General features: G+C 38.2%; 1 protein-coding gene across 1 annotated transcript; it reads left to right on the top strand.

Annotated features, from left to right (window-relative positions):
* The first annotated feature begins 11,974 nt into the window (after positions 1 to 11,974).
* On the top strand, positions 11,975 to 13,795 carry LOC147896359 (peroxidase 55-like). The gene is made up of 4 exons (XM_087382873.1): positions 11,975 to 12,447; positions 12,542 to 12,733; positions 12,816 to 12,981; positions 13,209 to 13,795. Exons 1-4 carry the CDS (start codon positions 12,235 to 12,237, stop codon positions 13,619 to 13,621), a joined length of 984 nt encoding a protein of 327 aa, XP_087238999.1. The 5' UTR covers positions 11,975 to 12,234; the 3' UTR covers positions 13,622 to 13,795.
* Positions 13,796 to 14,284: the final 489 nt, after the last annotated feature.

Below are 14,284 nucleotides of genomic sequence, written 5' to 3'. Positions count from 1 at the left end.
GGGGAAGGGAAGGGAGGGGAGAAGCGGAAGGAGAGGGGAAGGGAGGGGGAGGGGAGGGCAAGGGAGGGGAGAGAGGAAGCTAGAGAGGAGGGAGGGAGGGAGTACCTGAGTGAAGAGGTGGTGGAGCTCCAGGAAAGTTGTGAGAGAGAATAAGAGAGTTGTGAGACAGAATGAGGAGAAGTAGAGTTTTATAGGAAATGGATAGCTTTTAGGTCAAGTCAGCTTTTTTTAGTTTTTAAGGTTTTTTTAGTTCTTTTAGGTTCACTATAAGTAGAACATTCTTTATTCTCTCTTTCATTCAAAGATCATTCGTTTACACTCCACGCTTCTCTCCTCTCATCAACCTGTTGCAGGATTCTCAAAAATTTTCAAAATGTTGCAAGAGGTGAGTTCATTTCTAACCTATTGCGTACGCAAGAACTTCTAAGAATCAAGTTTTTATAAATTTGAATTTTTTTTCAAATCCGATCCTTTTCTCAAAAACTTGTGTGTACGCAACAACTTAAAAAACCATTTTTGCATTAAATCTTTTTTCCCACAAATTTTCCTCTTTACCTCAAACTCTCACAACCCCTCCCTACCTATTGCGTACGCAACAACTTCAAAACAAAATTTAATCATAAATCTCTCCAAAAAACTCCTTTTAAAAAAACAATCTATTACAAATTTCTCTCTCAACCTCAAAACCACTCAAACCCTACCTATTGCATATGCAATAACTTCAAAACAAAATTTAATCATAAATCTCTCAAAAAAACTCATCAACAAAAAAAAACAATCTATTACAAATTTCTCTCTCAACCTCAAAGCTACTCAAAGCTCCCTAGCTATTGCGTACGCAACAACTTCAAAACAAAATTTAATCCTAAATCTCTCCAAAAAACTCCTTTAAAAAAAAAAACAATCTATTACACATTTCTTTGTCAAACTCAAAACCACTCAAACCTCCCTACCTATTGCGTATGCAACAACTTCAAAACAAAAATTCATCATAAATCTCTCCAAAAAACTCTTCTCACGACACTTTATTACAAATTTCTCTATCAACCTCAAAACCACTCAAATGTCCCTACCTATTGCGTACGCAACAACTTCAAAATAAAATTTAATCATAAATCTTTCCAAAAAACTCTTCTCACTACACTTTATTAATATGAGAAATCCATTTATAATATTTTTACTCCATAGTATAATAAATTTTTATTAACTAATGTTAAAATATAATTTTGCTAAAAATATATATTATTAATCTATAAATTAATATAAATATTATATAAATAAATATATAAATACACTAATTAAAAAAATATAACTTGAAAGGGAGGTCTTCTAGCATATGTGCTTTATATAATACCTACTCTTAAAACAATGAAGAATTAGTGAATATATTACTGTTCTATACATTATTAACTTAAAAACTAATATAAATATAAATTAATTATTATATAAATTTAAATAAATATATAAATAATTAATATTATACATTAATAACATTTAAAATTATGTAGATTATATACTAATAATCTTTCAATTTTAAAAAGTAGTCAATAAAAGAATTAAATTAATTTAAAAAATAAGAAAATATTAAAATTTACACACTTACTTTTAGCATGTATGCTTTTATTCCATGTGTATAATACTTGTTAGTTAGTCGAAGAATGAAAAATTAGATAATGTATTTGTAAGGTAGATATTTAAAACCATAGAATCTAGAAGACTACAATATCATTGCATCCATATCATTTTTTTACTTTAGCAACCATCACATATCCATGATTCCATGTGTATAATACTTGTTAGTTAGTCGAAGAATGCAAAATTAGATAATGTATTTGTAAGGTAGGTATTTAAAACCATAGAATCTAGAAGACTACATTATCATTGCATCCATATCATTTTTTTACTTTAGCAACTACCAGATATCCATGGTATCCATGATATGGAATACATATTTCTTTGAATATTTCTTATCACATACTTTTTCATTTCTTCTCATACACCATACAGCATGAATGTAAGAAAATATGAATCGGTGTGCTTTTAGCCTATGTACTTGTCCCTAATCAGTAGGATACTTTGACTAGGTAGGCTTGTAACTACTTAAAGTAAAGCCTTTGCAAAGGATCGTACCTTCTGATACACCATGCAGCATGAATGTAAAAAAATATGAATCGGTGTGCTTTTAGCCTATGTGCTTGTCCCTAATCAGTAGGATACTTTGACTAGGTAGACTTATACTTACTTAAAGTAAAGCCTTTACAATGTATCATACCTATAAACAAAACACTTTGGAAAGCATATAACATATAGTCTATATATATCTAAACTAAATACTTTAGAATGCATATTTTATATAGTCTATATATCTTAAATCTTACACCCTAAATCTTAAATCCTAAAGTTCCCTAAATCTTAGGTTATACAATCTAAGCTCTTAAACTTATATAATAGTTATAATCCCTAAACCTTAAACCCTAACCCCTATAACTTAAATTCTAAAACTTAATTTTCAATTCTAAACCCTAGATTCTACACTCTAAGCTCATGATCTTATATACTAAACCCTAAAACCTAAATCCTAAACCCTAAAACAATAATCATAAACCCTAAATGCTAAACCCTAAACCCTATATTTTAAACCCTAAACCCTAGATTTTTAACCCTAAACCCTAAACCCTAAATCCTAAACCCTAAACCCTAAAAACATAATCATAAACACGAAACCCTAAACACTAAATCTTAAATCCTAAGCCCCAAATCCTTAACCCTAAATACTAAACCCTAAACCCTAACCCTAAAATATAATCAAAATTTTATGATTTTTTTCAATTTGTGCAATAGGTTTGATATATCCTCCAAACTGTTGCAAGTCGAATAGGTTAATGGTGCACTCAACCTATTGTAAATATCAAGGAATTTTCTTGATTTGTGCAACAGGTTGGATATACCCCCAACCTGTTGCTCAAGCAACAGGTTGGGGGGTATATCCAACCTGTTGCACAAATCGAGAATTTTCTTGATTTGTGCAACAGATTGGATGGGGTATATCCAATCTGTTGCACAAATCAAGAAAATTTTCGATTTGTGCAACAGGTTGGATATACCCCCCAACCTGTTGCTTGAGCAATAGGTTGGGGATACCCCCAACCTATTGCTCAAGCAACAGGTTGGGGGGTATATCCAACATGTTGAAATTCTCGATTTGTGCAACAGATTGGATATACTCCCCAACCTGTTGCTCAAGCAACAGGTTGGGGTATATCCCCCCAACTTGTTGCTTGAGCAACAGGTTGGGGGGTATATCCAACATGTTGCACAAATCGAAAATTTTCTTGATTTGTGCAATCAAGCAACAGGTTGGGGGGTATATCCAATCTGTTGCACAAATCAAGAAAATTCTCGATTTGTGCAACAGGTTGGATATACCCCCAACCTGTTGCACAAATCGAGAATTTTCTTGATTTGTGCAACAGATTGGATATACCCCCCAACCCGTTGCTTGAGCAACAGGTTGGGAGATATATCCAACAACAGGCCTCCAACTTGTTGCTTGGGGGATATATCCAACAACAGGCCTCCAGGTTGGGAGGTATATCCAACCTGTTGCACAAATCGAGAATTTTCTTGATTTGTGCAACAGATTGGATATACCCCCCAACCTATTGCTCAAGCAACAGGTTGGGAGATATATCCAACAACAGGCCTCCAACCTGTTGCTTGGGGGATATATCCAACAACAGGCCTCCAACCTATTGCTCAACCTTGCACAAATCAAGAAAATTTTTCAGTTGTAGGTTGGATATATTCCCCAATTGTATATCAAATTGTTGCACAAATAAGAAAAATTCTTGATTTGTGCAACAAGTTGGATATATCCCCCAACCTGTTGCTTGATATATCCAACTTGTTGCTCAAGCAACAGGTTGGGGGATATATCCAACCTATTGCACAAATTAAAAAAATTCATTAAATTTTGGTTAGATTTTAGGGTTAAGGTTTAGGGTTTAAGATTTAAGATTTAGGGTTTAGGATTTAAGATTTAGGGTTTAGGATTTAGAGTTTAGGGTTTAAGGTTTAGGATTTATTGTTTAGGAGTTTAAGATTTAGGGTTTAGGAATTAAATGTTTAAAGTTTAGGATTTACGGTGGTTAAGATGTTTTGGTATTAATTATTTAAAGTTTAGGATGTAGGGTTTAGGTTTAATGCCTTCTCTGCTAGTTTTGATATAGAAGTTATTAAGTAATAATAAGCTCAATGATTATTTATTATGTTCATTTTGAGTTGCTAATCTACTTTTATACATAAAACAGGTATTCACCCTAACAGAGGGTATGGATGTGGTGTTATATAAGAAGAATGAAGTGGTGGCTTTTGGACGAATTCATAGTCTTGATCCTATGAATGTGTGTCATTTCCAACGTTGTGGTGAGAGAAGATGTGTAGTGATAATCACCAACATTGTAAATCCTGAAGTACATTTAAAATATCCACATGGAGACTTTGAAACATTGGGAGATATCTTACAATGTGACATATTTGATATGCAAGGAGTATGCAAGCACACAGAACACTCTGGGACCAAGACGAAATTGTTCCAAAGACATACTTTCAAGATATCAAGAAAACTTATTTTCAGGGGAAAAAAGTAGAGATGTTATCTTGCTCCGGAGAAGTTTAAGGGCTATGCTCAGAGTTTTCTCTATATAGTGGAGATAATTAAGTTGACTAGTTGGCAACTTTAAGGGCTATGCTCAAAGTTTTCTCTATATAGTGGAGATAATTAAGTTGACTAGTGCAGGTGTCATTCAAAATGCAATGGATAGTACTTCACAATTAGACGTCCATAATACTACGTCTCAACTACAAGTTCATAGTACTTGTAAATGGGGGTTAGCTTTCTTGAAATCAAGTTTGTTAAAGACAGTTTCCTTCAATGTCATGGAAGACACAACGGAATATTATCAGAAGAAAAAGACTATAACACAAATGGGATCCAAATTGATAAGAAACTATAGTAGTAATCAAGAGTATCATAGTGGCATGCTCATAGGTATTGAGGACATTATAGTAACAGATGTTGATGTAGAAAAGGTTTCTTGTGTTGCAAGTGACTCAAATATACTCACTGGTATAGAAGACTTGTCTTGTGTTGCAAGTGACTCGAACAGGCTCACTGGTATAGAAGACTTGTCATGTGTTGCAAGTGACTCGAACAGGCTCACTGGTATAGAAGACTTGTCCTGTGTTGCAAGTGACTCGAACAGGCTCACTGGTATAGAAGACTTGTCTTCTTGTGCTGCAAGTGACTCCAACATGCTTATTGATATAAAAGACTTGTCTTGTGTTGAGAATAATAAGATGGGACCACAAAGAAAAATACACGCAAAGATCGATGGGATAAGTGATGCAATAACAGGAATTGATGATATTAGTGATGATGATCATGATGTTACCACTCGAATACAAGGCAAAAGGGGCAGAGAATCTGAGACTTGTCATGTTGTTCGTAATATTGTTGCTAGCATGCTAGAGAATATAGATGGGAGAATCTTGAGTTACAAAGGAGAAACAGTTCAACCACAAAATTCAAGAGGCATTGGCAACAAATTGACATCAATGAAAATGTCGACCAGATTGCCATTTCCAAGATATTATAAGGTATCAAATAATTCTCAAGCCCACACAGCATTTGATTATAAAGATGAAGATTCAAGGGAAATGGATTCGAGGTTTGATGGTCTTACAACTAGAAAACGCAAGACACTATTTACAAAAAGAAAGCATGTGAGTGTGAAGAGGCGAAGAATCATGGCATCAATTCCAGAACCAAAGAGACATGTGATGCTATCCGAGGAGAATATGGAAAGGATGCTTATGCGAGTTTGTTGTAAGAGACTTTGCATTAGAAAAGTTGGGAAAGATGATTGTGCAGCCATACGCCTTGGTATTTGGAGTAAGACAGTGCCTAATAGACATAACTATCTTCTTCAAGAGTTTTCATGCTTTCTTCATCAAGGCACTAATCAAGATTTGAGCACAAGACACTGTAAACCTAGATTGAAACCCATGGTTAATGGGAGACCCATTTGGAATCGAGGATATCAATGATTAACTGGACTATCACATGGCACATACTGGACCATCTGGGCAGAGGTGAAAGAAAAAGTTATTTATACAATTCATGGAAATACGTACAAGCTTAAATGCCATGGAAGCACTATAAATGCAACCGCAACATTAAAGCAAGTTCTCGAAGACCATGCATTACCACAGCCTCATCTTCAACAAACAATGCTAGATGGACGTGTCGAATGCCAACAACATCTTCCTTTGGGAATGACAAAGAAGGTCGTCCTAGAAACTGGTAAAACTTTACAAGACAGAGACGAGAGCATGATTTCACGATCAACCTTGTACAAAATTTGGCGTAGAGATTTTTGCCATGCCAAGACACCATCAAAGCAAAGGATGTCAAAATGTAAGACATGTGATGAATTAAAAAATGCCATTGAACATAGTAAATGTGAGCAGCAGCGAGGAAGATATATTAAATGGTGATCAATCCATTTACGTCATGTGCAGGATGCTCGAAAGTTGTATGCTTCTTGGAGAGAGGAAGCTATTTCACATGTCGATAAGTCCATGTGCATCACCATTGATGGCATGGACCAGAATACAACCACTTTGCCACGATATAGACGTATCCCACCAGCATTGGAGGGCAAACGTGGACTAAAAACACACTTGTGTGGAGTATTAGTACATGGATACCGAATCTTTTGTGATGTATGGATTGATAGTTTGCATGACCATGATAGTAACCAGGTTGTTACATCGATCATGAAAGCAATAAGAAAGGTCAGAGATTCTCACGAATGTTTGCCTAACACATTGCGAATACAAGCTGATAATTGTTGGAGAGAGAACAAGAATAAATATATATTTGCTTTATGCTCTATGCTGGTTGGTTTGAAAATATTTGAAGAAGTGGAAGTTGGCTTTCTTCTTGTCGGCCATACACATGAAGACATAGATCAAATCTTCAGTGTTATCTCTAGTGAGTTGAAGGCAATGGATGTTTTGACAATGGAGGATATGCTATTTCGAATTGGGAAAAAAATTGGAGGTTCTCGCAAGGAAGAATCAGAAGTGGCTATCTTAGAGAGGATGGTAGATTGGAGAGCATTCATAGAGCCACATTTACAAACAGGAGATGATGCCCTAATAGGACACACAAATCCACACTACTTTTGGTTTCACATGCATAACAATATTCCAGTGATGCAATGGAAGCACTACTCAGTAGATGGAGATCATTTATGGAGTGAGTCATATGCTTTATTACAACGAATAATTCCATTGGAGGAAACTAGATTTGTTCTTGCAAAAAACAAATCACTTGACATAGATGAAATGAAAGGCTTGAAAGCCTTCATTAAACATCTTCAAAGTATGATGCAGAAATATCCTGAGCAATCAACTAAGAATTTGGAGACAATTAAATCAACTGAAGCACTTATCCAATCTTTAGAAAGACAAGAAAACTTAATGAGCATTGAATACTCTGAATCCTTTTGGCCGGAACAAGCTAGGTCACCAAGTTTTCCTTTGGATATAAATATGTTAGTAGATATGGAGGAAGCAGAGGAATGCCTTTTACCTCGAAAATATTGTGGCAGGAAGGGAGACAAACCCTTACCAGAGTTTATACATCTAATGAGATTGAAGAGGGTCTATTTGTTGCAGTTTGGGCATCTGATCCAGGTTCAGAGTTGGATGACCAAGCTGGCCCAATTTGGGTTGCAAAGGTTGCTAAGATAGAAAGGGATGACAAGGGAACTCCTATAACATTTACAGCTTTATGGTATGAACCAAAGCCATTGAAAAATCTCCCGAGAAGATATACAATAAAACAATTCTATGAGGGATGCTTGCAAAAGAAACGTGAATGGGTTCCAAATAATGAGGGATTAACAGAGGTGGAAGTCAGTAGCATTATTCATTGCTGGAAATCGAGGACACGAAGTTTTAAAAAAAAGCATGGATACAATGTTGAAAAATGTATCACAATCCCCTGATCCAAGTCGTGTCCATATTAAACATCATTTGGCAAGACTTGACCCATCAAGCTCAAATACATTACATGAATCTGATGACTCTGAACGAGATTCAGATGCATAAGATAATGTTTTGTATGCTTTTTTCCATACAAATGGTGTATCTATACACCACCAATAAGATAATTTATTGTATGGTTTGTTTTTAAAAAAAAGGCTGTATCTATACACCACTTATATATTGAATTCAACAAACTCTTTTTTTTCAAAAAAATGGTGTATCTATACACCACTTATATGTTGAATTCAACAAACTCTTTTCATATGGTGTCATATTTTCACTTCATAGTGTTAAAATTGAACTTGAGTTAGGAGACTACTATTATTATTATTATAGTGATTGGATGGGAGCACCATGCACGAGTTTGGGAATTATAGCTTCACTGAGCCATTTTTTTTTAAATTAGAGGTTACCACTTGACTTTTTAGCTTAATAAGGCCATATTTGTATATAAGTGACCCATTTAGTGCTCAAAAAAACCCAATTTTTTAGCTCACTAAGTGAAGTTGAGTGGAGAGGATATGCTCCAAAAAAAAGTCCAAACCAAGAGAAAGTCCAAAATTTTTGAATAGTGTGTTACTTGTAATTTGGGGATGGATCAAGCTATGGTCTATGGATCAAGCGGATGTCTACTTGCATAGGTTCTCTACCTTGGCATAGCCCGAAATGATTATAATGCACTTTGCACTGCACTAATCTGATTTCTATCAAGCTCAGTTGTTAGTGTGGATTTGCATAGTCCACCATGAGTGCCATGTGTTAAGGCATTAACAGCCTACGGGGTTAGCGTAGATTCCAAGGGGTGCAAGTGACCATAACCCTTTAGTTAGCGGTTGCAACGGCACACGTTGTATATCCACAAGACCAAGTGTCCCTTGATCATTATGCATATTCACATGTTTGGATGATATAGTGTCTTCATTCTTTATCTCGCATACTTTGTGTCGCTTGTGGGTGAGTATGCACATTTATCTTCTTTCCGTAGTGCCTAAAGCTTACGACATTACATCCTGTAATTAAAATGGCTCATTATTAACTTTGGATGGCACCCTCCTTGGATTTTAATTAATTAAGGCGATGGTTTAAAATGGCTCATGATTATTTGGATGGCACACCGGGCCTCTAAGGTGAAAAGGGAGAAGAAGAAGATGATCATGATGGACCCGACGGCTCAAACTTTGATTAATATAAGGTCCATGGCATTTGGCATTTGGCTACTTTGCTTAAAGACGGCTCATGATTATTTGGATGGCACCCTCCTTGGAGTTTGTTTAAATAAGGCGGTAGTCATGATTATTTGGATGGAACACCAGGCTTCCAGTCACCATGTTGGCTCGAACTTTGTAATATATAAGGTCCGTGGCATTTGGCATTTTGCTATGTTGCTCTCATCTGCCCTTGCTTTGCTACTTTGCTCTATGCACCATCCTCCAGCTATCCTCCCCTGCTCTACTTTGCTCCACGCTCCCTCCTCCAACTCTCATCAATCATCTGCTCCCCTGATTATTCACTCCACTGGTCACCCACTCATTTTCACCATGCCTATTACTACTACCACCCCTCAATGCAACGTGATTCCAATCTTGTCTCAATCTTGTTTGCCTTCTCGTATAAGGTGATTGCATTACACTTTTTAAGATTGGAAATGATGGCTCTTGTGGAATCTCTACGTTCCCTCGGTCGATTCCCCCCACATCTGCATGTTACCATAGCTTGGATGGCATGCACATCTCTGGCCTCTTTATGAATGTGCTCTATGGATTCCCCCTAGACGTTGATGAAGGGCTTAGAATTTTCATAGTAGAGTACTCTCATCTTGTTGGGGGGGTCATAACCCGAGTCTTGGGAGTGCACATGGTCTTCGGTCTCTCCATTGTCTCCTCCATCGGCTCCCCAAAAAATTCGAATCCAGCAAGCTGGTGGACTGGCAGCAATAAGGTCTTACATTTATTAAAACTCAGCAATTGTTGAGAGCATTAGAGGCCAAAAGATTACATCTAGCCGTAATAACCACTCAGCCATTGCTGAGTGGTTTATATAAAAATTAACAACAGTCTATACTGAGAGCCTCAAATTGAACAAAAGAGATTACATTTGTAAAAACTCAGTAATTGTTGAGAGCCTTAGAGACCAAAAGATTACATCAAGTGAGCTAAAGATCACTGAGAGCCTTAAAGGCCAAAAGATTACATCCGGCCATTGTTGAGTGGTTATGAGCCTCATTGAGCAAGAGGATATTTGTACAACTCAGTATTGCTGATTGGTGATAGCAAAAGCATATTTGCAACTTCATTGAGACTGCTCCCAATGCGCAAGTGATATTACAGTTTTGGCCACAAAGAAACCTATTTTTGGATGTAACAAATAACTATCATTTTGATAGTGGTCACTAGTCCCATTGATCCTGAAGGGTTCCAAAGGACTCTATACAATCACATCATATCATATCATCTCTCTCTCTCTCTCTCTCTCTCTCTCTCTCTTTGTGCCTGTTCCCATGCTCTGTAGGTGTGAGCACTTAGATGCTGGTTTCACCACCTCCCTACTAATTCATGCATGGGGATGTAACTCTCATGTGCGGAAGGTGGTTTGGGCTCCATTGGCATTAGGGGATTTGTTTGAGCATTTGGAAGGCCAATAGGATGGACCTTTTGGAGTAGTGCCCGGTCCAATCACATTGTGTTGTTTCTTTGGTTTGGCCACTGATCAGACTCTACGGTGCTCTGTGACCTGAATTTTTGGTGGTCATCGGGACAATCCCACGCATCTTCTTGATTTCAAATGCTCACCCATGCATCTTATCCCTCTACATGCGAAAGGGCCCTCACTCACTCACTCATTGTTCGCAATGGTTGTATATATTTCGCGTGTATTTGGTAGTGGCTTGGGTAACTAGTAAGGAGGCAGGTGCCTTTAAAATGTCATAAGAGCTGCCCAATAGGAGGCAGGTGTCACTCAATACTCCTCATAGAAAAAGATAATGTGCCAAGCTCTCCTTTTATAAAATTTTGGACTCCTCATAAAAAAAAGATGATGTGTGCAGCTCTCCATTTACAATTTTGTGGAGGTACGATGCCTTAATACTCACATTACCTAAGCATTAATTCTGATAGTTTTCTATGTTCCACAAATTTGTTTAAAATGTAAATATAAAAATTAGCTCCCTAATACTCTAGGTGATGACTCCCATAGCTTAGTGCTAAAAAGTTAGCCCTCGATAGTATAAGTAGCCCCTTAGAGGGCTTTACCGCGATGGCAAATATGCCAGTATTTGCTGGGATTTGCTGCATCTCCTGTTTTTCAACTGACAGCTTCGGGCATTGCAAGTGTTCAGATGGAGACGGAAATTCTTCCTGTCCACCCGGGCATTATGGGGCTAAACCCCTCTTTTTCCTAAAATTGCAACCTTCTCTCTCTCGCTGGCTGTTACACCACCTGCGTTTGACAATCGCTGACAATGGCTGGCAGCTCCAAGCAGAAATGCTACGCGGGGACGGACTCCGAGTAATGCTACGCGGGAATGCTCTCTTAGTACTTAATCTAGGGACGTGACGCATGCAAACAAGGAACTCGCCCTACGTGATCATTCTCAGACCTCATCAGTGGCATCACTGCTGCTTATCATCCCATCAACCCATCATCACGATCCCGATGCCACAGCTGATCATTCTCAGACCTCATCACCTGCTGCTCGTGAACATGAAGCATAAGCGACCTGTCGCAGCTCCTTCCGTGCTCCCTACTGATGTAACTGCGCATGCTTCTACACGTGATCCCTCAGTTCTTGCAGACAAATAAAGGTTTTCTTTTCCCGGCTGCATGCAGCACCTTCAAACGTCGCCCCCCCCCTGCCAAATCCGTGTCTCGTAGCTCAATCCCAGCCTGTGTCACCTGTGCATTGTAGCCAGTTCCAGTTACCTCCTCTGCCTTTCAAGCTCCCTGCGTCGTATATGTGCTTTCTGCTCTTGCAATGGCATGTATTGTAGCCAAGGTTGGATAAGTCGAGAGTCGAAGCTGTCTAGTCCTCACACAATTTGAGCTCGGTACTGAGGAAGCATTGACAAAGTGCCCGAACTATTACTTGGCCTAGCTGGACGCACGTCCATACAGGCCAACATGCGTAATAGCTTTGCGAGAATTTACTTCCTCTTTGTGGTCTTGAGCTGGCAGCACTACGTCGCAGTGTCCCAGTTAAGCGCCAACTACTACGCCACTTCATGCCCCTCTGTGGAAACTATCGTGAAAAGCTCCATCATCCAAACTGTGCAGAAATTCCCCATATCGCCGCAGGCGGTTCTGAGATTATTTTTCCACGACTGCTTTGTGGAGGTGTAGCGAACCGAAAAGCTAATTTTGATAGATGTACGCTTATCTTTTAAGTCTACTTTCCTTACGCATTACTTAAAATGCGAAATTTTTGCAGGGATGCGATGCGTCAATTTTGATATCGTCCCCCAGCAATTCAGCAGAAAGGGACGCCCCTCCCAATCAGTCTTTGGCGGGAGATGGATTTAGCGCAGTCGCCGCTGCAAAGAAAGCTGTGGAGAGCAGCTGCCCTGGAGTAGTGTCCTGCGCTGACATCCTTGCAATTGCAGCTCGCGATGTTGTGGTTCTTGTAAGAGTTCAATACTAACAGTAGGGTTGCCTTTGTCGTTGCTGCCCGAATTGTAAGTTCTCATAATATATCAAAATGCTAGGCGAACGGGCCAACATGGACTCCGTTGAAGGGTCGAAGAGATGGTCGGATCTCCCTAGCGTCTAGAGTTCAAGGCAATTTACCTGAGGCCAACTATAATGTTGACGAGCTCAAAGCAGTGTTCAAAGCAAAAGGACTAAATATGACAGATATGGTGGTCCTGTCAGGTAAAATGCTATGAAAATCATACAATATTTCAAAATGCCGAGCTTCTTCTACGACATCAGCTTTTTGTTGGTCTGCGTCTTCTAAAAAACCTGGTGCCGAATCTGGCGCCAAGGATCTCAAACTGATGTGTGTGTTTGTGTGTGTGTTTGTGTGTGTGTGTGTGTGAGAGAGAGAGAGAGAGAGAGGTTCAATCGTAACCAAGAAGCTTACAAATTCAAACCATCAGGTGCGCACACAATTGGCTTCGCCCATTGCAATCAATTTGCAGATCGTCTGTATCAGTTCAACGCCACATACCAAGTGGATCCATCGATGGATGTACACTATGCAGCAGGGTTGCAAAGGCAATGTCCCTCTGCAGGCGGAGATGTGAATGCGGTCGAGCCGTTAGATTTCAGCTCGCCCTTTTCCTTCGACAGTAACTACTACAAAAACCTACAGAACCGCCAGGGATTGCTGACTTCCGATCAGGTTCTGTGGACGGACTTCAGAACTAAAGACCTGGTGAATAATTTCGCCAAGAACCAATCAACGTTTTTCTCGGCATTTGCATCCTCCATGGTGAAGCTAGGTAATGTAGGCATCAAAACTGGAAATCAAGGTGAGATAAGAAAGGATTGCTCTGCATTTAACGTATAATAATTAGCTGGCACTTAAGTAAACCTACTCTTGAAGACAAGACCTTATCTTTCGAGTATGTCTGTACATTTGGACTCACAAACATACGCTTCTAATTTGTTGCATTTATGTCACTTTCGTATTTTAAACTTCTCAAATATCAATGACTATGCTCTTAGAGGTATGTAAGTTAGTGCCTAGCTAGCACTAGTTTGTATTAGTACAATCTAGACACAATTTGATATAGCAAAAGCAAAATGAGGGGAAACCTTGTTTTGTCTTATCAACACACAAATTAGGGTCACCATCACTATCGTTACAACATGGGATCAAGTGATCCACACATTTGCATCATCATATTAAACAACTTCAATAAATTGCCTATTTTGAGACCATCTCATTATTTGACCAATTTGACACCTATTATGGCCATTGTAGAGGTATGATGTATGGAATGTGTTTCTAGAAAATTCTAGAATTTTCTTAAATAATATGGATGATGAACATGTAAAATAAAAAATGAAAAGGCATCTTGAATGTGTCAAGAAAACCCATTGATATTGCTCAATTGACAAGATGTAAATAGTGCTTTGACATGTTATATCCTTTTAGCAAATTAATGCCGTGTTTAGATCAAGTTCACAATATTATAGTATGCCAAGACTTTTAGTATATTTTGTCAAC

This window comes from Dipteris shenzhenensis, chromosome 12 (genome assembly GCF_047967505.1).
Source record: "Dipteris shenzhenensis isolate YYH24624 ecotype China chromosome 12, Dip_SZ_1.0, whole genome shotgun sequence".
NCBI lineage: Eukaryota > Viridiplantae > Streptophyta > Polypodiopsida > Gleicheniales > Dipteridaceae > Dipteris > Dipteris shenzhenensis.
Note: the sequence above shows the minus strand (reverse complement) of the source record. Positions and strands in the feature narration are given on the sequence as shown.

Bases quoted from the DNA above. Each gene is read 5' to 3' on its own strand.
- LOC147896359 (XM_087382873.1), top strand. From the start codon at position 12,235: ATGCGTAATAGCTTTGCGAGAATTTACTTCCTCTTTGTGGTCTTGAGC. The intron at 12,734-12,815 runs GTAAGAGTTCAA...TCAAAATGCTAG, and splicing joins CTCGCGATGTTGTGGTTCTT to GCGAACGGGCCAACATGGAC. The intron at 12,982-13,208 runs GTAAAATGCTAT...TCAAACCATCAG, and splicing joins AGATATGGTGGTCCTGTCAG to GTGCGCACACAATTGGCTTC.